The sequence below is a fragment of the Stegostoma tigrinum genome, chromosome 4, assembly GCF_030684315.1.
Source record: "Stegostoma tigrinum isolate sSteTig4 chromosome 4, sSteTig4.hap1, whole genome shotgun sequence".
NCBI classification, from domain to species: domain Eukaryota; kingdom Metazoa; phylum Chordata; class Chondrichthyes; order Orectolobiformes; family Stegostomatidae; genus Stegostoma; species Stegostoma tigrinum.
Window position 1 is genome coordinate 70,665,296 of NC_081357.1, and position 27,734 is coordinate 70,693,029.

Sequence of the window (27,734 nt, forward strand, 5' to 3'; positions counted from 1 at the left end):
TGATTCACTTTGGATGGAATAATAGGAAGGCAGAATACTGGATCAATGGAAAGATTCGTGGTGGTGTGGATGTGCAGAGGGATCTTGGTGTCCATGTACATCGATCCCTGAAAGTTGCCACTTAGGTTGATAGCGCTGTTAAGGCGGCTTACATTGTGTTAGGTTTTATTGGTAGAGGGATTGAGTTCCAGAGCCATGATGTCATGCTGAAACTGTACAAAACGCTAGTGCAGTCTCATTTGGAATATTGCGTGCAGTTCTGGTTGGCCCATCACAGGAAGGATGTGGAAGCATTGGAAAAGGTGCAGAGGAGATTTACCAGAATGTTGCCTGTCTGGAGCACAGGCCCTATGAAGAAAGGCTGAGGGACTTGGGTCTGTTTTCATTGGAGGGAAGGAGGCTAAGAGGGGACTTAATAGAGACATACAAGATGATCAAAGGATTAGATAGGGTGGACAGTGAGAGTCTTTTTCCGAGGATGATGACTTTACTTGTACAAGGGGGCACAGCTACAAATTGAGGGGTGATAGATTTAAGACAGATGTCAGAGGCAGGATCTTTATTCAGAGAGTGGTAAGGGCGTGGAACGCCCTGCCTGCCAATGTAGTTAACTCAGCCACATCAGGGGCATTTAAACAGTCCTTGGGCAAGCATATGGATAATGATGGGATAGTGTAGGGGGAGGAGCTGAGATTAGTTCAGAGTTCGGTGCAACATCGAGGGCCAAAGGGCCTGTTCTGTGCTGTATTGTTCTATGTTCTATATGACTAACAAAATACTTTCCCAATGGAAGCCAAAATGATGTTCGTCCTTGCTTTTAAATGGTTCGATCTAACTGCACCTGCATTTCAAAAGGAATTATATATTCAAACCTCTAGATGTACCTGCTCTATAGCAACATCTGTGAGTAAACATCTGTCCTTTATTTTTTCTTCACAAAATGTGTTACCTCAAGTTTATCTTTGCTATGGTGCATCTTTCATTTGTCTGCGCATATTCCTGAAGTACCTATGTATTTGTGAAGTCGTCTCACAATTCTGGCTACTTGTGTATTAATAAATTTCAAGATTGTGCTTGCTATGCCCAAGTCAGCTTTAAATACAAATGGCAATCTTGCATTCACCATGTCAAAGGTGTTATTAAAACACTAGCAGCTGTTAAATTTACTGGAACAAACCAGAAACTTTGGGTTAACAGTTTCCAAACCCCCTCTACCACTGGGCACTTCATTCCCTTATGTTTGTTTCAAGAGGTTATAGTGGCTACAGAGTCACACATAATAGAAACAGGTCCTTTGGCTCACCATGACAATTTCAAATCTGGCACTGTTTAATTCCTACGTCAGTCTTCTCAGTGGTATTTGTCAGCTGATTATCAGACTTGGGCAGTAGTTTTATGCTTGTTTCAGTACCATGGAATTGTAAAAAAAAAGTTCATTTTAACAAGTTTTGGAGAAATTATTAAATATGAAGGAGTTCGAGTGTTCCTGAAAAATGACACTTTGTCTAAGGCCTCATTCATTCACTTGTCAGACTATTCACATAAATACTAATGTAAAGAGGTGCAACATTTTATAGGCTATAAAATGGGAATGCTTATTGTTTGACAGTGAACTCTGATTTGTGGATGGTGTCTTGCAGATTACACCTGTTAGAAGATTGACAGTTCAATGCCTGTTTTTGTAAAAGCTGTCAGAATCAAAGAAATTTGCAAATGGTGTTGAATTATCCCGAAATGACGAGGCATTGTTGAGCATTATAGGATCATTGCTTACTAATGGGTCCCAGCAAACAGCCCACTTCGTTTTGGTAAATCTCTTAATTGCAACTGGAGTGATTCACGTTGGAACAGCTCAAGGCAATCAATCTCTGCTCTTGCTGAAAGTGTAACCGTGACTGAAAGATGAGTCTTTGAGAAGCAAATAGATGGAAGGCTTTAGCGACAATCAGTATTTTCAAAAGGAAATTTAATTTCCTCTTAAAAGAAAAAACTTGAACAGCTGCAAGGAGAGGGGGAAAACAGGATCCACTGCTGTGCTATACAAAAGACTGTCACAGGCAGTATGGACTGAACAGTCTCCCTCTGTATCATAATGACATTGTGACTCAGAAAATTGCAGTGCATAAGGCATGGACGGTTAGTGTTGGGGCAAAGTGAAAGTGAAGCCTGCCAAGAGCCAAAGTCAGGAAGAGAATCTGTTATAGACATAGGGCAAAATGGGGAGGGGATGATCTGTGTGGGAATTTAGGAGAAAAAGACAATTTAAAATTTGAGTTGCTGTGGAGTTAGGAACTGAACAGGTTGAATGAATTGCTCTTGATCAAGAATGGGATAAGATCGGCAGAGGTTTGGATCAGTTGAGGATGACAGAGAATGATAGGTTAGCCAGGAAAACATTGAAGTCTCGAGATATTATAAATTATGGTTTGAGCAGCAGATGGCTTAAATAAAGAGCAGAGATGGGAAACTTTTCTCATCTGGAATTGGTTATGATGGAGAGAATGGAGATGAGCAGAATGTGAAGATTACATCTTGTATGGCTGAACCTTCAGTTGCCGTCAATGGTGACAATGAGGAATCTTCTTGAATTGCTGCAGATATTGGAACATCAGGATACCCACATGTTGTTGGGAAGAGAACTTAAAGGATTTTAAACCAGAAACAGTGAAGGAATCTCAATATAGTTACAAGTCTGTGAGATTTTGAGGGGAAATTGCAGGTGGTGCTCCTGTTATCCTTGGCCTTTTGGGTGGAAGAATCCATGGGTTTGGAAGGTCCTGCCTGTTATGCCTAGCTGGATTAACATGATAGAAATCAAGTTCTGCTAGTCATGGCGCATACACAAAATTAATGAATTTAAAAACAATTCTCCAATTTACCAATGCCAGGTTGAAACAAAACACAGGCCAAATTTCTGTACTTAAAAAAAGACCAATTATTACAAACAAATAGGTTGTAACTACAGATAAACAATTATGAATGGTCAATATATAACTGTACTAGTTAAAGCTTTAACCCACTTGGAAAAAAACCCTCTACATCCATGTACAGGCACAAGAGAAACATGGGTGTTATGAGTGGAGGAAAGACCAGTGGTTGGCCAAGATGATCCTTTTGCAGAACAGAATGCTGTTTCTATATTGTTATTTTTCCGAACGCTTTTATTTGATTGCAACAGGCAGAAGGTGACTAGTTTACACTTTAAAAAGTCTCAGCTTACAGCAATTAATATGAGGAAGTAAACTGGCTGTCTTCAGGTTTGAGGTGCTTTTTATTGCAGAACTGAAACACAGTTCCTCCCCTTCCTGAAATCCATTTCATTCTGGCCAAACGCTGAGACCCCAAACTGTTCTGCTACTCAGGAGCAAATCATACAGTTGTTGGCAGGCAGGAGTCCTTTATCCTCAATAACTGGTGACCAGTACACAGACTAATTTTCCATTTTTTGCCAATCAAATCTCCATACGTACATACACCCCTGGTAGCTGTTCCATACGTGAGTGTTCCCCATTGCTTGAAACGACATCTGTGCAAAGGACACTTGCAATGGGTGTCAGATAACTTACTTTTGTAAAGTGCAGTGATCCTTCAGCAATCTTTACCTTTCAAAGCAACCTTTTTTCACATTTCAGTCTAGAATCAAAAATTCATAAAAATGGCGATGTGCTCTTTACACTGGCAAAGGGGCCTTGTTGAGTGACTGCAGTGCATCCTTTCAAAGGTACAAACTGCTGCCGCTGTGTATTGATGGTTAAGGGATGAAATGTTGAAGGTGGTGATTATGGCGTCAATCAACCAACCTGCTTTGGCCTGGATGGTGTCAAGCTTCAAGTGCTGTTGAAGCAGCACTTATCCAAACAAAAGTGGAGACTATTCCATCATACTCAAGACTTGTGCCTTTGGTGATGGTATACATGCAGTGGGAAGACAGGAGATGAGTTACTTATTGCGGAATTCTCAGTTTCTGACCTACTCTTGTAACCACAATAGTTAAATAGATGCTCCAGTTTAGTTTCTGATTAATAGTGACCCACAGGATGCTGATGTTGATGGATTCAGCAACAGCAATAACATTGAGCATCAAGGGGTAACATTTAGATTCTCCTGTATTGGGGATGGTTATTGCTTGCCACTTGTGTGGCATGCATCTTACTTGTTTTTTGGCCACCCAAACCTTCTGTATCTGAGCAATTGCAAGCGGTGCTGAACACAATGCAATCATGAGCGAACATCCCCAACTATGACCTTATGATGGAGGGAAGGTAATTTAGGAAGCAGCTGAAGATGATGTCTGCCTAATGGTTTGCTCTGTTAAATTATACTTTTACGTCGAGGATAACCACTGTAACTTCATCTGTGAAGGTCTTCTGTCCAAGTTTAAATGTCGGCTGTAATGAGATAAGAAGCACAGTGGCCCTGATGGCATCCAAACTGAGTGTCGGTCACTAGATTATTCCTTTACCAGTGTCACTTGTTAGCATTGCCAGTGACTCCCGCCATCATTTTGCTGATGATTTTGCCTTCGTTGCTCAGTCCTTTGAGTATCGAAATGGGAAGTCATATTGAGATTGTACAGGACATTGGTGAGGCCTCTTCTGGAATGCAGTGTCCATTTCTGGTTGCCCAATTATACAAAGGATATTATTAAGGTGGAGAGAGTTCAAAACAGATTTACCAGGATGTTGCTGGTACAGAAGGTTTGAGTTATAGAGAAAGGCTGAACAGGCTGAGACACTTAACTGGAGCATAGGAGGTTGAGATGCGACCTTAAACAAGTTTATAAGATAATGAGGAGTATAGATAGAGTTAATAGTAATTGTCTTTTCCTTAAGATGGGGGATTTCAAGACTAGGGGGGCACATTTCACATGAGAAGAAAGAGATTTTCAAAAAGACATGAAGGGCAAATTTTTTGCAGGTGGTTCACATGTGGAATGAACTTCCCAAGGAAGTGATGGATGCAGGTACAATTACTTCTAAAAGACATTTGGGTAAGTACATGTATAGGAAAGGTTTGGAGGGATATGGGCCAGGGGCAGGCTGGTGGGACTAGGTTAGTTTGGGATTATGTTCAGTATGGACTGGTTGGACCAAAGGGTCTGATTCCGTGCTAAATGATTCTATGACTGAAGGAACATTAATTAGACAGTTTGGATTTCATTGACTTTTTGTTTGCAGGGATGCAATGGACAGTGTCAATGATTTACTATCTCAGAACAGATTGGTTGGCAGCTTAACTCATTCAGGAGTACAAATCTACAGCGTTGTTATATTTTATTTCTATAGCCAGAGGTGATGCCTGATTTATCCATTGTTGTCCGCTGGTTGTAACAATTAAATCTTCGTTTTTATGAAGTGGTTACCTGAATTGAAACACACATGGACAATTTAAGATTTCCAGAAAAACAACTTCGTACATAGTTTTAATGAGATGAGAGCAGTTGAGAGACGGTAAAACAGATTGTTTTACTTATTGATTTCACTCAACACTGAGTACAGGTGGTCAAAGACATATTCTACCATTTTAGATCAATCATGTTTAAGCACAGGAAGACAATCTGATTGAGTGTGAGCTGGAAAATGGATAAACTGAAGAAAAGACTACATCTGTGAGGCTGGCATGAAAATCTCAGAGTCAGTTGGTTTTATAACTTTCTTGTGGCATTGAATTCTAAATTAGACATATTAAACTAATCTCACTTCCGCACTGAATTTAAGAAGGAAGTTCTAATTCTGATTTCCATTCCAAGTTCTGAAGTTTTTTTCCCCCCCTGTAGCTGGACAGGAATCCAAAGATTTCGTCTCTTATTGTCCCTCAATACACCAAGACTGTTGACCATTGGACTGTCAAGTGAACTGTCATTATTTGCTGAAATCACTTCAGCTTATGAGTGAATAAAGGGGAAAACTGGGGAAAACCGAAACTGGTAGTGGAAAATACTAGAAAAAGAACTTGACAGGAGAAACCTGAGTACTGTCTAGAATTTGCTAGAATATCTAGACAAACCTGCATTGTTTTGAGCAGGGCTGCAGTGGAAACACTATCAACCACAGCATGGAGGTTCTTTGGTTGAGGAAACAGGAAAACATGTTGGAAGTATCCCCGTGGAGGTGGTACAATGGAACTAACATGATAGAGACTGAGGAATTGGGAGAGTCGAATGACATCCTTATCGGAAGCTGGGTACGAGGAACTGTCACCAAGGTAACTGGAAAGCAGTGGGTTTGTAGTGGATGTTGGCGGAGAGCCTGTTACCAGAAATGAAAGCAGTGAAGTCCAGGAAGAGAATTGGAGAGTTAGAGATGGACCATATGAAGGTGAGTAAAGGATGGAAATTGGAGGCAAAACTGATTAATTTTTCCAATTTTGTGAGGGAGAAGGATGGATGGTCAAGGATGTTATTGACGTACTGAAGAAAGAGCTGTGAGAGGGGGTCCCAAGTAGGACTAAACCAATAAATATTTCACAAATCCACCTGGGTATCAATAACCACAAGTCTGACTTGGGGGAAATGATACAGGTTAAAGGAAAAGTTTTGCAGAGTGAGAATGAGATCAGCCAGGCAACCGAGATTGCTGGTGGACGGGGTCTATTCAGATCTCCTATTAAACGAGAAGTGGAGAAACGTCAGCCCATATGGTGTGGGGTGGGTGTGTAGAGGGATTGCGCATTCCTGATGAAGACGAGCTGACTAGAGGCAAGTATCTGAAATGTACAGCCAGCATAAAGCACCCAAAGAATCTCAATTGTAAATGGGAAGAGACCATACAAGGTGAGATAAAATAGTTATGATAGGAAGGAACAAATTCCGTTGTGTTTGGAACAGGCTGAAACAATGGGTCTGCCAGACTGGTCTTGTTTTGGGGAGATGGTAAAAAGCAGGTTGATAAAGATTTTTATTGAATTCACATTTTACCAACTGCCACTGAGATTCAAATCCATGTTCTCAGAATAATAACTTCGGGTTCTGGTTCAATAACATTGCGACAATGCATCAATTTCCCAGTCCTGTTGTAGAATAGATTTGAAATTGCTTCGATATAATTGCAAAACTAAAATGCTCAGGTATAGATTATCAGCTTCAGAAGAGTAGACCCACAGAACAAAGCAGTTTGAGTATTATTTCCACTCCTACAACAGAACAGCCTGGGAGTGGTATCTAGGTTATTTGGTACATTTGCTTTTATTGGTCAGTGTATTGAGTACAAGAGTTGGGGAGGTCATGTTGCGATTGTGCAGGACATGGGTTTGGCCATTTTTGGAATACTATGTGCAATTCTGGTCTTTCTGTTGTAGGAAGGATGTTGTGAAACTTGAAAAAGTTTGGAAAGATTTACAAGGACGTTGCAAGGGTTGGAGGATTTGAGCTAAAGGGAGAGGCTGGACAGACTGGGTCTATTTTCCCTGGAGTGTCGGAGATTAATAGGTGACCTTACAGGGGTTTATAAAAATCACGTGGGGCATGCATAGGGTGAATAACCAAGGTCTTTTCCACAGGGTCAGGGAGTCCAAAACTAGAGAGCAGTCCTTTTGGCAGGAGCAGGCAGGGACAATGTGTTGGCTGGAGCAGTCAGATTTGTGGATTTTGGGAAGGAGATAGAAATGGGCAGTCATGTGGGGTTGGGGAACAATGATGTATTTCAGGAATTAGCAGTAGACCATTCAGCCTCTCTAGTCTGCTTATCATTCAATAAGATCATGGTTGATCTGATTTTGACCTCAGTTCTACTTGGGTGTCTGCTACACACAACCCTGGATTAACTGTCAACCAAAAACTTCCCTAACTTGGTCTCAATTGTACTAAATGGTTATGCCTCTACTGCTCTCTGCGTAGGAGAATTCCACTGACTAAAAACTCTCAAAAAAAATTGTAATCACCCTCTCAAATGAAAGGCTCCTAGTTCAGAACTCCCCCACAAGGGGAAGTAGCCTCTCAACATCCATCAGTCTTGCGAAGACTTTCTATGTTTCAGGAAGTATACTGTTCTTGCATTCCCCAATAGCATTGGCCCAACTTGCTCAACTTTTCTTACTTAACTCAACAATTCACTGCAGGAAGTAGTTCTGAAGTTTCTCTCTATTTAAATAATACATTCTTATACTTCCAGTCAAAGTAGGTATTCAAATTTTCACAGATTATACTGCAGAAAACAAATTTATCCTCACTCACTTAATCTAAATCCGTTTATATTTGATACCTTCTTGACAACATACTTTCTTACTTATTTTTACGCCATCAAATTTTGGTGAGTACCACATTGGCAGTCTTCCAGTCCTTCAGTGTCCAGGGAGGAATTGAAAAATTATTACTCATATCCCTGTTATTTCCTCCCATGCCTCACTCAACAGTCTGGGATAGAGTTTATATAGCCCTGGAGATTTATCTACTTTCAAGTATGCCAGACCACTCAGAATCTCCTCTCTGCCTATGCTAACTTCTTTAAGTTTCTCATAGTCCTTCTTCCCAATTTCTGTACTCTTGTCATCCTTCTCATTTGTGAACACTGGGACAAAGTATTCATTTTAACCATACCTCCAGCCTCTAGCTCAATATACAAATTACAGGTAGTTCTTCTATAATGCCACAGCTGCGTTCTTGTGTGACCTCGTGCTACAGAAAATCATGTTTATGGGGAAAATCGCTGTACCTGTACAGCAGAAAGTTCACATTATTCAAACAGCAGCCACTATTCATCAACCGCGTTACAGCCAATTTGCACTAACAAAACACACGTTATAGCAGAACTACCAGTACAACAGTGGTCCTTAAAGGACCCTACTGTTTCCCTTGTTATCCTGAAGGTACTTGCAAAATATTCAAGCACGTTCCTTTATTTTAGTTGTCAATATTTTTTTCATGCCTGTTTTTAACTTGGTGATTCCCTTTTTAGATTTCCCCTTGCACATTTGCACTCCCCTACTGTTTTGAGCCCTTGGTATCTCCTATAAGCTTCCCTTTATTTCTTTATCAAATCCTGCACATTTCTTGATATCTAGGGTTCAGAGGGTTTGTTGGTTCTATCCTTGGTCCTTATTGGAACATATTGGCCCTATACCCCCTATACTTGCTTCTTGAAAGTGTCCCATCTCTCTGACACAGATTTCTCAATATTTGTTTCCGGTCCATTCTGGAAAAATCATACCTAATCTTATTAAAAATCAGCCTTTCCTCCAGTTTAGAACTTGGATTTCAGGCCAATCTTTGTCGTTTTCCATAACAATTTTGAATTTCATAAAGTGTTGAGCTGGAAGAGCGCAGCAGGCCGGGCAGCATCAGAGGAGCAGGAAAGCTGATGTTTCAGGTCGGGACCCTTTCTCAGAAAGGGGTTCGAAGAGTTTCAGGGCCAAAGAGATTACCAGAGGGTTGCAGTGGGAGAGCAATCCACTGATCCACCCATTTCTGAAGAAGGGTCCCATCCTGAAATGTCAACTTTTCTGCTCCTCTGATGATGCCTGGCCTGCTGTATTCCTCCAGCTCTACACAGTGTTATCTCAGACTCCAGCATCAGCAGTTCTTACTATCTTGGAATTTAATGAAGTTATGATCACAGTCTGCAAAATGCATCCCCCAATCCCCCATTGATATTTCAACCACGTGCCTGGTTTCATTAGCTAAACTTTAGTTCAAGGCTGCACCCTCCCTTGTATGGCCTTCTACATACTGGCTTAAAAAGCTAATGCTGGGGCAGTTGAAATCCTCTACTATCATCACCTGACTACTTTTGCACTTCTCTGGAATTTGCCTGAAAGATTTCACTTCTACAGAATCATTTTGATTTCCAAACAGCCAGGTGCTATCTCACTAATAATGGATTCTAGCATTTGCCCGGTGACGGACGTGAGGTGTTTCCTTTCAATTCAATTCCATTCCTAAATTTCTTTGTATCCGTGACTGGTGTACTCTTTTCCTGGAGTTGTTGTTTCTAATGCAAGAAACCTTTGCTGAGAGTCATGAAATATCTTAAATATCTACCACTGTGCCTCTAAGTTTCCTTCATCTATTTTCCTCTGTTCACTTTAGGTTACCTGTTTTACACCATCCGTTGTCAAACAGAGGTATTACTGTTCTGATTTTCCGATTTGGCTCATCATAGAGTTATAGTCGTACTGCATAGAAACAGACCCTTCAGTCCATCTGGTCTATGCCAACCAGACATCCTAAATAAATCTAGTCCCATTCGCTAGCATTTGGCTCATGTCCCTCTGAATGCTTTCTCTTCATATACCCATTCAGATGCCTTTTAAATGTTTAATTGTACCAGCCTCCACCACTTCCTCGGGCAGCTCATTCCACACATGTACCACCCTCTAAGTGAAAAAGGTCCCTTTTAAATCTGTCCCCTCTCACCTTAAACCTATCCCCTCTAGTTTTGGACTCCCCAACCCTGCAAAACAGACCTTGGCTATTCACTCGATCCATGCTCCTCATGATTTTATAAACCTCTAAGGTCACCTCTCAACCTCCAATGCTCAAGGGAAACTAGCCCCAGTTTATTCAGCCACTCCCTATAACTCAAAACCTCCAACCCTGGCAACATCCTTGTACATCTTTTCTGAACCCTTTCAAGTTTCACAACATCCTTCCTGTGGCCTAAAATCTTTGCTTCTCAAAGCCAACCGCCCAACTATTCTAATTCCATTTTTCAGCACTTGGCCCATAACCTTGGTATCACAAGTGTACATCTAAATACTTTTTAAATTTTAAGTAGAAACAAAGTTGCTCTTAGGCTTATTATATGCTCTAATATTACAAATTGGTTTTAAATGGTCTGGAAAAATATTTTCTTGCACACATTTTAGATTATACAGAGAACAAATAAGTGTATCCTGCGTATCCGGCATTTGTGTTCTTATCTGACATTTACAAATGTTGCCGTTTTCCTCAATTTACATTAGATTGAGTAACTTCAGAAATTGAATAATCATAATAAATTATCTTGTTGTAGGACTTTTGTATTTCATTCAAAAGTATTTTAACACACTAAATTATGTATTACTTTAAATTGCTACATTAAAATCTGGAGTAAAGTTAAAAATGCACAATACAGAATTTACTATACCTCTAACTCTGCAGAATTCATTGAAAGTTGCTCCCCTATTTCATCTTTCCTAGCCTCTTCTTCCACCTTCTCCTCTTTCTTTACTTCCTGCTCTGATGAAGTACATATCGGCTCTGGCTGTACTTCCTCAACTGGATGTATGTCCTCAGCTTGAGGAATGTCCTTCTCAGCTTCCTTGTCTTCTGTTGTTTCTACGGGGGATAGTGACTTTTGCTTTTTAAGCCATCCAGGTAAAAATCGTGACAGCCCTTTACCGACTGTCTGCTCCTTTTTGTCACTGCTAGAAGGGCTAGCTTGGGCACTTGCATGTGAAGTCGGAGAATTTATTTCCTGTTCTTTCAGAAGTTGCTCCATGGAATCTGGCTTTTCAACTCCTTTGACATCATTCCGTTGTTCTTGATTTAAGTTGACAGGTTCTTGAGAATCCGAAGCTTCAAAATGATCTTCTTCGATTTGCTCTGGCTCTTCCTTAACTTCAGTTAAAGATCCACTTTGGGTCGTCATGATCAAAGCTTAAACTGAAATTCAAAGAAAATATTATTTCACACAACATTTGAAGCAAGATTATGTAAAATTACGACTCAAATTTGATCTACTTAAGTAAGAACAAGATCTCAAACATCATTATTCGAAGATTCTTTAATATTTACAATAGTCTTCAGTTTTAATTTGAAGTTTAAATAGTGGCTATACATTAAAAGTAACACCGCACATTGCAAAACAAAATGGTTTTCCCAGTGAAGTCATACAATGTAGCAATCCCAGCTGGAACAAATCACAGGCAAAGAAAACAAAACAAATAAAGTCGTGTGAAGTCTCAGTTCAATGAATCAATTTAAAATTACTAGCTTATTCTCCACTGACTTCTCTAAACTGTTCACTGCCAAATGAGATTTCCATCATTGTGGCCACACATTTCACTTTTAAAAAAATATATTCACTTGTGAGATGTGGGTATAGCTGGCTCACCACCATTTATTGCCCATCCCTAGCTGCTCTTGAGAAGGTAGCAGTAAGCTGCCTTCCAAGCCAGGCATGGCCTCTCAGGGCATTGTGAACCATCTGTGATCAAGATGTCTGCATGATGCAACACAAGAGCATACACACGAATATCCCATATGCTAGTTTGGCAATTATGAAAAACTGTTCTCTCCCAGCTATATCTGAGAAACTTCAGCAACTGGGCATGTCACCAAGAACCTTGTTATCCTCGGTTCTATCACACTGCAATAGGAAACTGGGCAACTTTAGAAAAAAAAGATTGACAGTAATTCTACACATTTTGCTGGATCTGCTGTTTGGCTCATGAAATAGTTTATATACATTGCATCATTATATAACTCTGATTATATTGGTATGCTTCCAAAAAATTCAAAAGTCACCATTTCACAAGGTTGTTCATTGGCTGAAAATCAGCCACTAGCCTCCACTCTTTCATCGATTTACCTGATATTCAAAGCCATTATACTGTAAGATTTCTGTCTAACAGTACAATGCTTTGAGCTGATGTTCTCTGAAATTTCACTGTAGGTGGCAGCAAACACAATGCAACTTTAACATAATAGGCAGGCCTCAACTGCCGGTTCAAAACGTAATTCTCATCTTGTTCTATAAAACCTTAGGCTACTTAGAAGGAACATGCAATCTTTCTATACAGGCAAATGAAAGATTAAAGAACTTTAAAAAATGAACATCCTGAGGATAATGGCTAAACACATCAATCAGTGAAGGGTAAAATGTTTGAATACATTTTGAGCCTTTGTTTAGTTTGGTAACCAATCTCCTTCATTTATATGAACATACATACAAACACATAAATAAAGAAGTAGGTCTTTTATTCACTTCAGCTTGGTCTGCCACTAAATAAGATGATAGCTGATCTGAATGAGGCCTCAACTTCAAATTCCCACCTACACTGAACCATTGATTCTCTTGTTATTCAAAAATCGCGCTCTCTTAAAGCATATCCCACGTCTCAGCCTCCACTGCTCTCTAGGGAAGAAAGTTCAAAAGATTCAATTGTCAAAAATATTTTGCCTCACTCCACCATTACTGGGAGATCCTTTACGCCTAAACTGTTTTACCTCATACTGGTCCCTCCCACACAGAGAAATATCATCTCAGCATCCACCCTATCAATGTCATCCATAATTAACAGATTTATTCCTCCATGTTATTCTAGCTTTCAGTACTTCCTAAATCTCGTGTACTCTTGGATAATCAAGTCGCTGTCTTTGTCCACTTGCAATCATGTCTCATTATGACTACCCAAGCACACACTTGTTTTGTGCCGTCCATTCACCTTTCTGTTGTAAATGTTATTTGCATTCAGATACAGAGTTTCAGTTCTGTCTTTTTATTATAATTGTAACCTTTAGCCTTATCACATCTTCTCAGGCACAATTCCTGGCCCTCAACATCTAGTTCAAAGGCGCCTCTACCACTCCCGTTTATATAGCTCACCACATGGTTCAGATAAAGACCGTCCAAACATACAGCTCCCACTTTCTAGATTACTGGTGCCAGTGCCCCATGAATCAAAACCCATTTTGTCCACAGGATTTAACACTCTAATCTGATTTAACTTGCTCCTGAATCAGGCATTAAATACTGAGACAATTATTTTTTGAGATTCTGCTTTGTATTTTGGCCCTCAGCTACAGCTTCAGCAGAATTTCTACCATAGTTCTACCTATGTCGTTAGTGCACCACTGAACCATGATCATTAGATCCTCCCCATTCCATTGCAGGTTTCTCTTCAGCCCAGAGTAGATGCTATGAACCTCGACACAGAGCAGACATCACAGCTGTCTGTCCTCTAACTCCCAGCTGCAAACAGCGTGCCAATTCCTCTGACATGGCTATTAATCCTCCACATTTGAATGATTTCCTGCATCATGGCCAGTTTTCCCGTCCATCATTCAGACATCTTTCATCCACACAAGCCGCAACAACAAACCCACTGGACAAGTGCAAAGGCCAAGGCTTCTCCTCAATGGGTTCCCTGTGCCTGCCTCATAGTCACAGCATCCCATTGCTGCCACTGACCAAATCAGAAAATCCTACAGAATGAAATGCAAGTGTCTTCCGGAACAAAAAGTGTTCTGCTAACTCTTCTCTTCTCCACACACCCGCCAATGTGCTGCAGAGTCTGCAGTTCATAAACTCTAAGCTAAGCTTACTGCAGACACTTTTGCCTTGGGCCACAAGGACATCCGGGAATTCTCTTGGTCTGCAGTCACAACAAATCAACTGCCTCGCTATCTACATTGAGCCCTTAATTATTTTCCTAACTACTGAATTACCTTAATGCTTCTTCTCACTAGGCACTAATTTAAACCTTAGTAATCCAATAAATCTTAAAATTTATGAGTAACAGAATTTCTAGTTTCTTACCTCCTTTCTAATCATATCAATTAATTCAAAGATAGGTTGTTTAAAATTGTTTTAAAATGTTCCTCTTTTCTATGTTCTAGCACTTTGCACACAGTGTAACTCACCAACCAACCAACTTACAGCTTTCCCGAGATCTCAGCTTTCATTCTTATTTTCAAACTCAAGATACTCCCGGACATACTGGCCCTCACCATGCCGCCCTAAGCATGATGCTTACAGTAGATCACAGTTCAATTTGTAGCATATTTCTCTCTTTCAATCTTTATTGATACCTGTAAGCATGACAATCCGAAGTTCTTCCCCAGGCAGTCACGGGATTTATACCTGGAGCTGCATTCATCCCTTTTATAAAAAGCAAATGTTGGGACTTAAAACTTCAATATGTCCATGGATGATCTTTGATTAGGATCCATGGTTATGACAGCAGCCAAAAAGGAAGTTTTATGTGCATTTTGAATAATCATTTGAATCTTTAAACCAGAATGAAATAAATTGTCTGGTAAAATTTCCCTCGAGCTTCACATGATGGAGGCCCTATTATCAAGTTTTTATGCTTCACAACTGTGAATAAAACACATCTCTCAATACTGTTGCTAAACATACATAAAAACCAAGAATTTTGCTGATACAGAAACGATTGCTGCTGTGCCATAAATGTCAGAAATCTCCCAAAATTTGAATTCTCATATCAAAACATGTAATTTCTGATTTTCAATCAGCTGTAGTCCAGGGCCATGCTTTGCACATGCACAGTTCAAAAAAATAGCTGGCTACTTAAATGGGCGGCTTTATTTAAACCTCATTTGATAGTGTCCCTAGCTCTGCCAGGAAGCATGGATTCCCATTCCACCTGCTCCAGAGTTGTGCGAAAACATCTCCTAACAGGTTGATTAGAAAATACCTATCCCTGCTACCTGGAGTTGAGAATGTGCACAGCAAATGAAGTTATTTGAAGTAAAATCAATATCTCATTTTTTATACTTTTTCTTTTACTAAATATAGCAGAAATGAAAGGAGCAAATCTTTTAATGGGATTGTATACGAGACATTCAGGAGATTTTTGATACAATTTACAGTTGTGCGTATTGAAACAATGACAGTTAATGTGAGAAAAACTGCATTTGCTAACACAAATTCCTGTGAAATTCTGCAAAAGCAATCAGACTGTTTAACTATTACTCAAAAGTAAATTTACTTCAGTAGGTGGTCATTGCCCAGGCAATCCAACGTAATAGGAATACAGAAAGAACATGCACACAAAAAGCACCCTTTCCAATTTAATAAAGAACCAAAGCATTTTATAGCCAAAAAAAGATTTTAAATGTTGTAACCGTCACTTTTTAAGAAATACAGCAATTACTTTGCACACTCCAATCTATCACCAACAGCAATGAAATAAACACCGGATCTTCTACTGTAGTTGCTAGGCAAGGAATAAAAAGACATTGACTAAAACACTTGAACTTACCTGCTTTTCTTCAAACAACACACTTAGATCTTTCATCATCCAACTGAGGGGGGAAGATTTATCACCATATCTGATGGAATACAATGTTCAATGTAAACTTACAGTGCTGTGGCAGTGCTCGTACTGAGATGAACTATCATTCAAATTACTAGATTGAGATTTCTTCATTCTTGGAACGCAGTGGATTACAGACCAGAGAACTTTTTTTAATGACTATCTGTTTTAATGACAGAGCTGCAGCCCAAATGGGTTTTACATCTTACATATGTTGAAATGAGCTGCTGAGCACTATGGCAGATTTTATTTTATTCCTATTTGTGAACACTATTCTATTGCCTATACTTAATTACCCACAGAACAACTAGCTAGGTCATTTCAGAGGCTAGTCATAAGTTAACTGTAAAATTGTTTAAGCATTGGAAAACATTTACAGCTCACTTAAATGCTTTCCTGGTAACGGATGCAACTACTGCATCAGGGACAACTGAGTAACACTCAGTGGGCTATGACAACACATCCAGGAACAGGAACAACCAAGACAGTGGCCCAGATTATCGGCCGGCCAGAAAGACATTCATTATTCCAGTGTTGATGTGAGTTGCATCTGAGTACCCTGTGGAATCCCCGTAATCCCCATCATAGGAATTGTGAGGAAAACAGATTTTATTGCTGTACAATTCCGCTACACCTAGAGCCTGCAAACGTGTCCACTTAAATCAAGAATTTGAAGTGTTCCGATGAAATTAATTAAAAAAGCCACTCAGGAAAAGTTAGACATTTGTTATTCATTCATGGAGTGTGCGCATCACTGGCTAGGCCAACATTAATTGCCCATTTTTAATTGCCCAAAGGACAGTTAAGAATCAACCACATTGCTGTGGATTTGGAGTCACATGTAGACTAAATTGGGCGTGTACAACGGATTTCCTTCCCTAAGAACATCAGTGAACCAAATGATTTTTAACAGTGATTATATGGTGACGATTAGAGAAGGTTTTTATTGAATTCATCTGCCTTGTTGGGACTCAAACCAGAACATTAGTCTAGAGTTCTGAAGCACTAGCCTAGTTATTACCATTATGCCATTATCTCCTGTTAAATAAATAGTCTTATGCAGGAGTAACTAGAACTCTATTTACCTCTCACACACACATATAATTGCAGCTCTCACTGACACCATAAACACCCAGATACTGTCCCAAAACCACAGCAGCTCCATACCCTCCCACCTCCATCCCACTCCTGAGGATCCACCTCCAATGAAAGTTATGACAATTGCCTCCACTGTCTATCGGATCCAATTACACACAATAAACCCACTTTTCCGGACTGAAACCGACTCAACATTCCGCCACTCACCAGATCAGACAAGTCGGCCTGCCCTCCACCACCATCAGACAAGACTCTACAACCCCAAATGGATTTCCCTCCCACTATCAGACACAATCCTCCATTCCACACCCTGACCAACGCCAGCCCACACCCACCAGAGCAAAAACAACTCAATTTCTCCTATGAAAGAAAGTTGTTTTATATTCTCACAGAGAGTCATATGGAACTCTACCTGAAAAGCTAGTGGAATCAGTTTTAACCTTATTTATGGCAGAGACAGATAGACCCATGACAAGTCAGGGCATGAAATGTTAATCAGGGTAGGATAAAATGTGGATTTGAATCACAACTGGTCAATCATGATCTTATTAAATTGCACAGCAAGCTCAAGGGGCCAAATGGCAAATATTTGTAGAAATTTCCAAAGAACTAGTTCTGGTATATTTTGACAAACATTTGGATCAACTGAGATTTGAGGTAGGGAGACTACCACTGTGCCATATAGGGGCTTTGTATGTTTGTTCATCACAGATATGTGTTCTTGTCACCAAAGATCTCATATCTCACAACATTGCATGATTGCTCTGCCAGTAACTAAAGTAAATATGGAACAGTAATTCATCTCTTCTGGGTCATTCTCAAAATTAGCTGCAGATCTTAATAGCATCTGAGAAATGAATGCATCAGTGCAAATCACTGTTACTGATGCTTTCTGTGTCAGAACCGAACAGCACATTTGCTTAATGAGGGACACAACCTCTCAGAGATAAAGCGCATTGGATTTCACCTTAGTGTCACAGTATAATCAATTGCAGTCTTAGATCCATCAAGGCACTATGTGACCTAACAATAGGAAGTATTTTCATTCCAAATGACCTGCGACCACAACAGCAGGTCCAGGACACCTCCATCAGTCCACGATGACTTAGATCTTCACTCCAACCACTAAACTGAGCAGACAGATCTTAGTGGGTGAAGAATACCCAATGAAGACTGTCTTTTAAAGCTGCCTGCTGAGGACAATAGCCACTAAGAGGGGCATCAACGTTCTGAAGATGCAATTGCTTGGACCAGTCAGGTAACATTCCTCAAAAGTTTGGATCATTGTGGTTAGCTGCAGCACAAAATATTGATCTCGAGAGTGATACTGACCTTGTGCCAAGATGAAATGATGGAAAATGTCATCAAGTGCTATCAAACTGCACTCGCTTAGCAATAACCTGCTCATTGATGCTCAGTCAGTAAACCTCCAAGGCCCTCATGTCCTGACCTCATTATACCCTTGGTCCAATCATAGTCAAAGGAGGTGAATTTCAGCCACGAGGTGAAAGTATCTGCCCTTGATATCAAAGCCACATTTGATTAAGTGTGGCATTGAAGAATTCTAGCAAAGCTAAAATCAGTGGGAACCCTTGCACAGTCAAAGGCAGTTGTGGTGGTTGGATCTCAGGTATCTTAGCTCCAGGACATCTCTGTAGGAGTTCCTTAGGATGCTGTCTAAGGTCCAAACATCTTCAGCTGCTTTGTTGATGACCTTCCTTCCATCCTAAGATCAGAGGTGGGATTGACCACACAACATACTGGGGTTACCATTGATCAGAAACTAAACTAGACTAGCTATATAAATACTGTGGATTCAACAGAAGCTCAGAGGCTGGGAATCTTGCATCTCCCAATTCTCCAAAGCTTGTTTACAATCGACAAGACATAAGTTAGGAACGTGATGGAAACTCCCCACTTGTTTGAAAGAGTGCCATTCAAGAGGTCGAACACATCCAGTTCAAAGCAGTCTTCTTGGTTGGCACCACAACCACAAACACTAAGTCCTCCACCACCGAATGCTCAATAGAGGCAGTGTTAACCATCTACAAAATACACTTCAGAAATTCATCAACGCTCCTAAAACAGCACTTCCAAAACCACAAACACAATCATCTAGAGGACAAAGGCAGCAGATACATGAGAACATTGCTAACTGCACGTTCCCCTCCACAAGGCCACAATACATAGGCATAGAAGTAGGCCACTCAGCCCATCAGGTCACTCTCTGCCATTCAATGAGACCATTGCTGAACTGATCATCCTCAAATCCACTTCCTGCCTTTTCCCTATAACCCTTGGTTCCTCTACTGATCAAGATATTTCCAAATCACAGCATTTCTTCAGTGTCACAGGGTCAAAGTTCTAAACCCCCCACTTAATGGCATTGTGGGCTTAACTCACACCAGATGGACTGTAGCAATTCAAGGCTGCAGCCTACCATTACCTTCTCAAGGGCAATTAGAGACACGCAATAAATGCTGACCACATCCCAACAGTGAATGAAATATAATCTCCAAGAGGAAACAGCACATCATTTGTGAAGGTGGTGTTTAGAGGAAGAGGGGCAGGAGGATGCAGAGGCAGAAGGAGACAATGCCAAACAGAGTTGAGGCTGCCATATGAAGGGTTCTCTTCCTGCACCTTTCAAAAAGGTAATCACCTTCCTTACCCTTAAAACCTAAAACGAGAGATCCAAGTCAGCATCAGTTAAGTGGAGTTTCTATTCTGCCCTGAATACCTGAACTCTAGGCCCCGATGCAGTAGGCAGCTTCAGCGTGATGCACACGTCTCCCAAGGGTGAATAACAACTTCAGCAATGGCTGCTTGCGTGAGGCTAAAAAGTTATATTTTCTCTGACTTTTTTTGCAATCACAATTGACTCTAAATGGACTGGCAGGAAAAAAAAGTGGACATTCGTCTCATAACCACCTCTTCCAAATAAAAGGTGTGGGATTCAAAGTAGACCCGATAGCTCCTTCCCATTTCTAGCTAAATCCAGCCTAATTTTTCAACCTATAGAACATGATCTACATCCACAAATATAACTTTTAAATGAAAAGGTCCTTCAATTCTAAGAAATTAGTCAATACAGAAAACTCTCAGTGCCAGAACAATAAATATAATTCGAACACGACACTACGAGTGGGAACCCCTCCCCATCACAGCTACACAACCACAAACACTAAGCTTTCGTTGACTAGCAGGCCTCATATCCTGCAGATCTTGTGTTTTTTTTGTATGTTTTATTCTAAACATGTCAAATGCAATTAGGATCTCCTACTACTGACAAGCTCAAGTCCAGTAATTAAAATACACTCATGCCTTCAAATCCGCTTTTGCAAAAGAGGGACAGTAAATATGGATACCAACAAAAACTATAGCAACAGTATAACAGACAAAAAAAAATTGCAGAATGGACAGAGGCAGAAAAATAAACTTTGCAACAGATTGGCCCTAAGGATCATGCTTTTGCTTTACAAAGTTTCACAATTTTAAACAGCTTAGTTTGCTCTTGATTCTAAAGAATTTGACCAAGTTTGCTTGTTCTGCAAATTGAAACAAAGTTACTATCAAAACTCATTAAAATGACACATTATTTCCCTCAACAATTTACTGAATAAGCAACTCCACCCAAGAACGCAGCATTGGCCAAATAGAGCCGAGTTCTGTTTTGTTTCACTTCAGAACAGTATATAATAAAAGCTTTGTACTTTTGTTCACAGGAGGAATGTAATTAATACTATTCTATTAAAATTAAAAGTTCACCTTCTTTAGGAAGATTCCAAACAGCACACTTTCAGCAAGCTTAAGTCTACTTTGTCTTAACTAGCAAGTCATATTTCATGAGGTGTGAGAACTTTTTTCATCTCATCACTACACTTTGAATGCAGTAATTGATTATGAATTACTTTAGGTCACCTTAAAGCAACAGACAACAAAGGCAGGCAAGATAGTGGGTGAGAGAGAGAGAGAGAGAGAGAGAGAGGGAGAGAGACAGACGACTCCACATCATCAAGCTAAAGTTGCAGACAGACAACAAAGGCAAACAAGATAGTGGGTGTCTGTGTGAGAGAGAGAGAGAGAGAGAGAGAGACAGACAGACACAGAGAGAGAGAGCGCTAAAGTTGCAGGACTACAGGAAGATGCACAAATAGGGTAGTGAGGGATTTGAACACAGCATGAACATTTGAACATCTAAACTTTAAATATAAGTCAACAAGAACTGATTCAAAGGTGATCAGCGACCTAACATAGAATAGGGTAGTAACAGCAAGGTTTTGAATGAGGTAAATTTTATGGCTAATGCAATAATATATAGCAAGTTGGCCTGGAGTATACGCAATTAATCAAGTGTGAAGGTGACAAAAGTGCAAGGATTTCAATGTTACGTATCCTTAAAATAGCGACAGATATGAAACCAAAACTTCAGTGCTGTTGATGATCCATATTAAGCTCAGTTTTCAACAAGATGTTAAAGACTTCAGCTGCATTGTTCAGCCTAGAGAGTATCCAAGGAAGGTGAATCTAGTTGGGTATGCAGTCTGTAGGAGGAACCAAAGATGATCACAGTTCAGCTAAAGAAATTCGAGACATGTCTAATATTTAGGTAGAGCAAACTGAACCACAGTTACAGCTACATGTTGGAAAAAATAATCAACATGACAAAATGGACAGGACTGAGATTGCAAAGGACTAAAACTACATATAACCAACAAACATGTGGAAGCTGATCTCATGATTTCAAATGATGTCACCATGATGTGTTATGATGAAGAGCGCAAAGATGGAATATTCTAGACTAGAGAGTTGTTGGACCATAATTGTTATTGCAGATTCTATTGCTGCTTTTAGACAAGTCCTAATGAGTTAAACAGGGGAGAAATTTGACCAATTGTGTCAATGGTTGCTCAAAGATCAAGAAGAAATGATATACCATTGTCATGAGAATATTATTCCACGCTTTTATGTGAAACAGTCCACTGTTTGGAGAAGTGTAAATATGGAAAGGCAACAGATAGCATGGACATGACAGGCACATTTGAAATAAGAGGAATATTAGCCCAGGCAGAGGATTGACAGCAGATATCCTTGAAGATGATGGTAATTTTTTTAAAAATCATGTAGTGCTAGATGAAATGGAACCATTTGCCCTAGCAGCTGAAATCGATCAAAAGAAGTACGCTTTTTAATGAAAGTTTAACAACAGAAATTTGAAAATAAGGTTTGACGTGCATGCGTCATTATCTGGCCTAGGACTAGAATACAGCTTCATCTTTTCTTACTACTTATCCAGGATTAATGACTTTTGCTTCATAGGCTGTTTCCCCACTTTTGATTCATACTGTCCCCGGCACAATTCCTGGCTTCTGAAACTGACAGAATATGTATATCATTACAGTTACATGTCAAAGTTTATGCATTTTTAGGAGATATCATGTGTCATTGTATGGTCATAGCGTCAGAATATATACCGACAAGTTAAGACATTAAATTACAGGGTATCATTTGGCATATTACCTTAAGAGAGCATATTGCACTAACGAGTGTTGGAATCTGCCTTCTCTGGGCAATGGTACACCTTGCCTGAGAACTTTAGGGACTAGAAGAAAGCAGCAATGCCTGGTAGCAATGGAGCAAGACTTCTGGGATTTGGCAACGAAATGAGAAAGGAAGAATCAGACAGTGCTGAAAGGAGTTCCCAATGAACAATAAGGCCTGGACAAAGACAACCTGATTATCCTGCACCAGGCCATCAAGCTGGGTCTTAGTCTAAAGTTAATTGCAAGTCTACATCCCTATACTTTTTCAAAAATATATTGCATATTTAAGTACCCTCAACAACAGGTAAAAGTCCAATACTTTGGGGTTAAAATCTGAAAAGATATTAAACTTGAGCTCAATTATCTGAACAATTTTCATTTGTTTCCCTGTTATCAGCGTTTAATTGGCCAAAAAGGAAAAATTCTTAACTATTCATGAAGCCAAAATAAAGAGGGGAAGGGCCTTCCTCAGAAATAAATAAATTCCAGGCAGATGCCTTGGCCAAGTTAAAATAACAGCTGTTCTTCATTTTTTTTCCACAGAAAATTCAACTTATTCACCAATGGCTAGCAGTTAAAATACAAGTTATATAAAATGTATTATGAGCCACATTCACAGTTCAGCAAAAATATGAGTAGTTCACTACAAAGATGCTTTGAATTTGGAACATCCATTCACCTGGGCATCCCCAAAACCTAATGAAAATTCAGAATGTTTTCAATGGCAGTCATGAAATGTTCAGTTATAAAGGAAACAAAAAGTATAATTGTACTTAATCTTTAAACCAGAAACAAAAGAATATCAGAGAATGAATCCAGCATTGCTGAGAATCTATGTAAAAGACTCATCAGTGTTCTTTTTGGCTTCTTTCTCTCATTCGCTGCATTTCAGTGAAGTATGAACTTATTGTACAAGTACAATAAGGTACTTGGCAATCTTTTTACCACAACATTACATTTCAACTTTCATTCACAGACACTCAGATGTTTACAGCATTTTTATTACGGAATTTCTATTTGGCTGGTCGGCTTATGGCATCCATGATGGTTTACAAATATCTGACTACACTAATCCCAATTTTCAGCACTTAGTGCATTGTTCCAGAGGCTGCGATGATGCAAGTTAATATCTAAATACTGCTTAAATGTTAATGACCCAACCACTCTTTCAGGCAGTGAGTAACAGACTCCCACCCTACATTGGCTGAAAATGTTTTTCACAATTCTCCTTAGTCTTGTACCAATTGCCTTAAATCTATGCCCCCTGGTATTCATCCCTCTACTAAGAAAAGAAATGTCATCCTATCCACCTTAACTTTGTACCCCAATCTTATATACCGGTTTCAGATTCCCTTTTCACCTGCACTGCTGCAGGGCAAGGAAAACATTCATTGCTGAAGTAAAATTAATTTTACTTCAACAAAAGACAAAGAAAATTCAAGAATTCTGCATTCCACCAACTCTGGTCTCTTCTTCTGGTTTCACCTCACCATTTATGATTGTGTCTTTAACTACTTTGATCTTAAATACTAACTTCCGTTCCTTCCTCTCCTTAAAGATATACATTTGACCAAACATTTAGACTTTCCACTTAATATCTACTTCTACGTACAACTGTCATTTGGAAAGCTTGATGTCTTGCAACTTGTCCATATTACAGGTAGTGGTGCTGGAGGTCTGAAAACACAAAAGGTAGATAAATCCCTGGGACCCAATCAGGCATATCCCAGAACTTTGTAGGAAGCTATGGACAAGATCAGTGGGCCCCTTGTACAGACATCTGTATCAGCAACAGCCACATGAGGTGCCAGAAGAATAGACGACGGCTGATGTGGTACTATTATTTTTAAAAGGTAATAAGGAAAGCTAGAGAACTATAGATCAGTGAGCCTGACATCAGTGGTGGCTAAATTATTGGAGGGGATTCTGAGGAACAGGATTTACAGGATTTGGAAAGGTAAGGAATAGTCAGAATGGTTGTGTGCCTGGGATATCATGTCTCACTAACATTGTGACTTATTCAAAATACTCAAAAAAATTGATTAAGGCAGAGCAGTAGAAGTTGTCTATATGGACCTCAGCAAGGCATTCAACAAGGTTCCATACGGTAGACTGGTTAGTAAGGTTTGATCACAGAATCCAGAGGAGCTGGCCAATTGGACATAAAATTAGCTCGAAGGTAAGTTAGAAAGGATGGCGGTAGAGGGGTTTTTTTTGGACTGGAGGCCTGTGACAAGTGGTTTGTTGCAATGATCAGTGTTGAGTCCACTACTTCTCATCATTTACATAAAAGATTTGGATGTGATTAGAGATACGGTTAGTAATTTTGCAGATGGCACCAAACTTGGTGGTGTCATGAACAATGAAGAAGGTTATAACAAAGTGTGGAGCTGGATGAACACAGCAGGCCAAGCAGCATCCAGGGAGCACAAAATACAATGGGACCTTGATCAGTTGGGTCGATGGGCCAAGGAGTGGCAGAAAGAGTTTAATTTAGACAAATGTGAGGTGTTGCAATTTGGTAAGGCAAATCAGGGCAGGACTTACACGGTTAACAGTAGGCCCTAGGGAATGTTGCTGAACCAAGACGTAGGGGTGCAGGTGCACAGTTCCTTGAAATTGGAGTCACAGGTAGACAGGCTGGTGAAAAAGGTGTTTGGCACACTTGCTTTTATTGGTCAGTGTATTGAGGTTTTGGGACATCATGTTACACTGTGCAAGACGTTGGTGAGGCCACTTTTAGAATACCGCATACAATTCTGGCCGTCCTTCTATAGGAAGGATGTTGTTAAATGCGAAAAGGTTCAGAAGAGATTTACAAGACTGTTGCTGGGATTAGATGGTTTGAGCTGCAGGGAAAGGCTGCAAGTTTGTAAAACAAACGCAAGTTATTTTGTTGAATATTATCCATCCTATCCCAAACTTCAGGAGACTAGGTAGACACTGGAGGTGGAGGTCTGTAATTTGGTCTAAAATCAAAAGACCTACACAGTAGAATCTGTTTTGCATTTGGACTTCCTCAGAAGCAACTTTTGAACATTAGTATTCTGCATTTCTCTGACAGCTTATGTATTAAAGTGGGGAGCACAAGCAGCCTCATTAAATTTGACAGCAAAATCTGGTTCATTATGTTAGAAACTATCTTTAGGCGGTTAGGTAACGGAAATAATTTTTCTTAAACCTACAAAAAACTGTTGAACAACTTGACTGAAGTATCAATTTTAAAAATCACAGCATTTGATTTTTCTTAAATGTTCATGGGAAGTGGGCATCACCGGCTAGGATGGCATTTTATTTCTCATCTTTCATTGCCCTAGAGGTGGTGATGAACTACTTTGCGAATTGCTGTTGTCCTTGGGGTGAAAATGTACTCACAATGCTGTCAAGAAGGGAGTTCCAGGATTTTAATCCAGTAATGTGCAGTAACAGTGAAAGGTTTCCAATTGTATTCCTGGTTTAGGATTTGCCAATAATGTATTTTGGAGTTGATCAACAATATATGGTGGCAAGGCAATTTAAATGTGCTCACATAAAAAATGTGTACAAATATCATCTTCAAAATACTACATTGGTCTGTAGAGATTATCTGAAAATTTTAACTTGCAGAAAGTGTAAAAGATTGCATTTTCATCTCAGGCAGTATTCAAGTCAACTTCAAAAGTTATTGCTGTATTATCATTAGCTTCCAAAATAATTTGGCTGTTTTTGCTTGTAACAGCATACCTTATTTGCCATTATATAACAATGATTTCTGTATTGCTAACAAATAACTTCCCTTGAAACCTCCTTCGACTAAGCATGTGTTTCTGATTGTGAAGTAGTCACAGTCTTTCCGTATCTGGGAAACTAAGCAGCAGTTAAAGGAATCTTTGCTCAAATGTTCATTTCAATTGGCTGACCTGTTAGCTCAGTTTTCTGACACTGCTCTATTCTTTAAACTGAACTTGCCTGTATTTCACATTTCAAACGCACAAATACCGAAGTTGACAGAATTGCATTCGGCTGACATGAAGTCATACCAATACCCTCGTCTAGTTGAACATACTGCCTTTATTAAAAGTGGAACTTTCAGCTGAGAAATTAGACAATATTTGCAATATTGCAGCTGGTATTGACAAAAAATAGAAACCTGCCGATAATTTCCTATGCCAATGAAGGCTTCAAAAGCAATTATGCCTCAGTTTCAGTACTTGAATACAGATAAATCATTTACCAACACAGAAATCTTCAATTTCCTTTGTAAATATGAAGAAACTTGCAATTATACAGTGACTTTCATATGTCCAGGCATTCACAAGTGCTTTAGAAACAAAACTACTGCTGCAATTCAGGAAAAGTCAATTTGCATATAGCAAAACTACACAAAGAGCAAGTTCACAAGCAGTAAGCTTAGAGATTTATGTTGACAGATAAATACCAGCCAGCAATCTAGGAGAACTGTTTTTCTTTGAACATGCCATGGAATTTTCACTTTCACTTGAAAAATCTCTTTTTCTTGCATTATCATATACCTGGAGTACTAGCTCAAGCATCAGTGAAGCTGGATTTCATATATAGGCACTGGGGTAATTGAAAAAAATGGTATTTCTTTTTGTAAAACATCACAAAAGACTAAAGTGCAATATTAGCAAGGTTCTTGGGATCTTTTCCTATCTGACAAGCATGAAAACAGCAGAAAGTCCTTACACTACACTGTCTACCCACCAGAAAGAGGCACTGTCTATTCTCCAGAGGTCATGCAATCTCTTTGCGATGATAGAGACCATACTAAAGATAGAAAAGTACAACAGCATCTGAGGTGCTATTGTAAGGTTATCACCTCAGTCTCAGAGAAATTAATCTCAAAACATAATTTTTAACAGTAATTTTAATTAACTTTTTTTTTACAAGTATCTGTAATAACTCAAATGTTTTGGAGATGCTGCAATGTGTTCTTGTTTGTGTTATGGAATGTGCTTCCTCTGCATAGGAAAGGACCAGTCCACAAAGAGTGCAGTAGGGATAGGGACAGGTATATTTGGACACTGAGTCTGTAAGATGGCAATGAGAAAGATCAGAAGGCAGAGAGAGATGAAATACCAAATGGTATTCCCTGCCAAGTTGAAGCAAGACTCC

At 39.6% G+C, this 27,734-nt stretch overlaps 1 protein-coding gene across 19 annotated transcripts in view; it reads right to left on the reverse strand.

Moving 5' to 3' along the window:
* epb41l2 (erythrocyte membrane protein band 4.1 like 2) overlaps positions 1 to 27,734 on the reverse strand; it is a 188,328-nt gene that overhangs the window by 95,657 nt on the left and 64,937 nt on the right. For 18 of the 19 annotated variants that reach the window (XM_048530477.2, XM_048530479.2, XM_048530478.2 and 15 more), the window contains exon 2: positions 11,061 to 11,578. In XM_048530477.2, coding sequence (XP_048386434.1) covers positions 11,061 to 11,564 — 504 coding nt within the window. In that variant the 5' untranslated portion in view covers positions 11,565 to 11,578. Of the gene's footprint in view, positions 1 to 11,060; positions 11,579 to 15,924; positions 15,995 to 27,734 lie in introns of all 19 variants that reach the window. The other variant, XM_048530476.2, reaches the window with a different exon arrangement.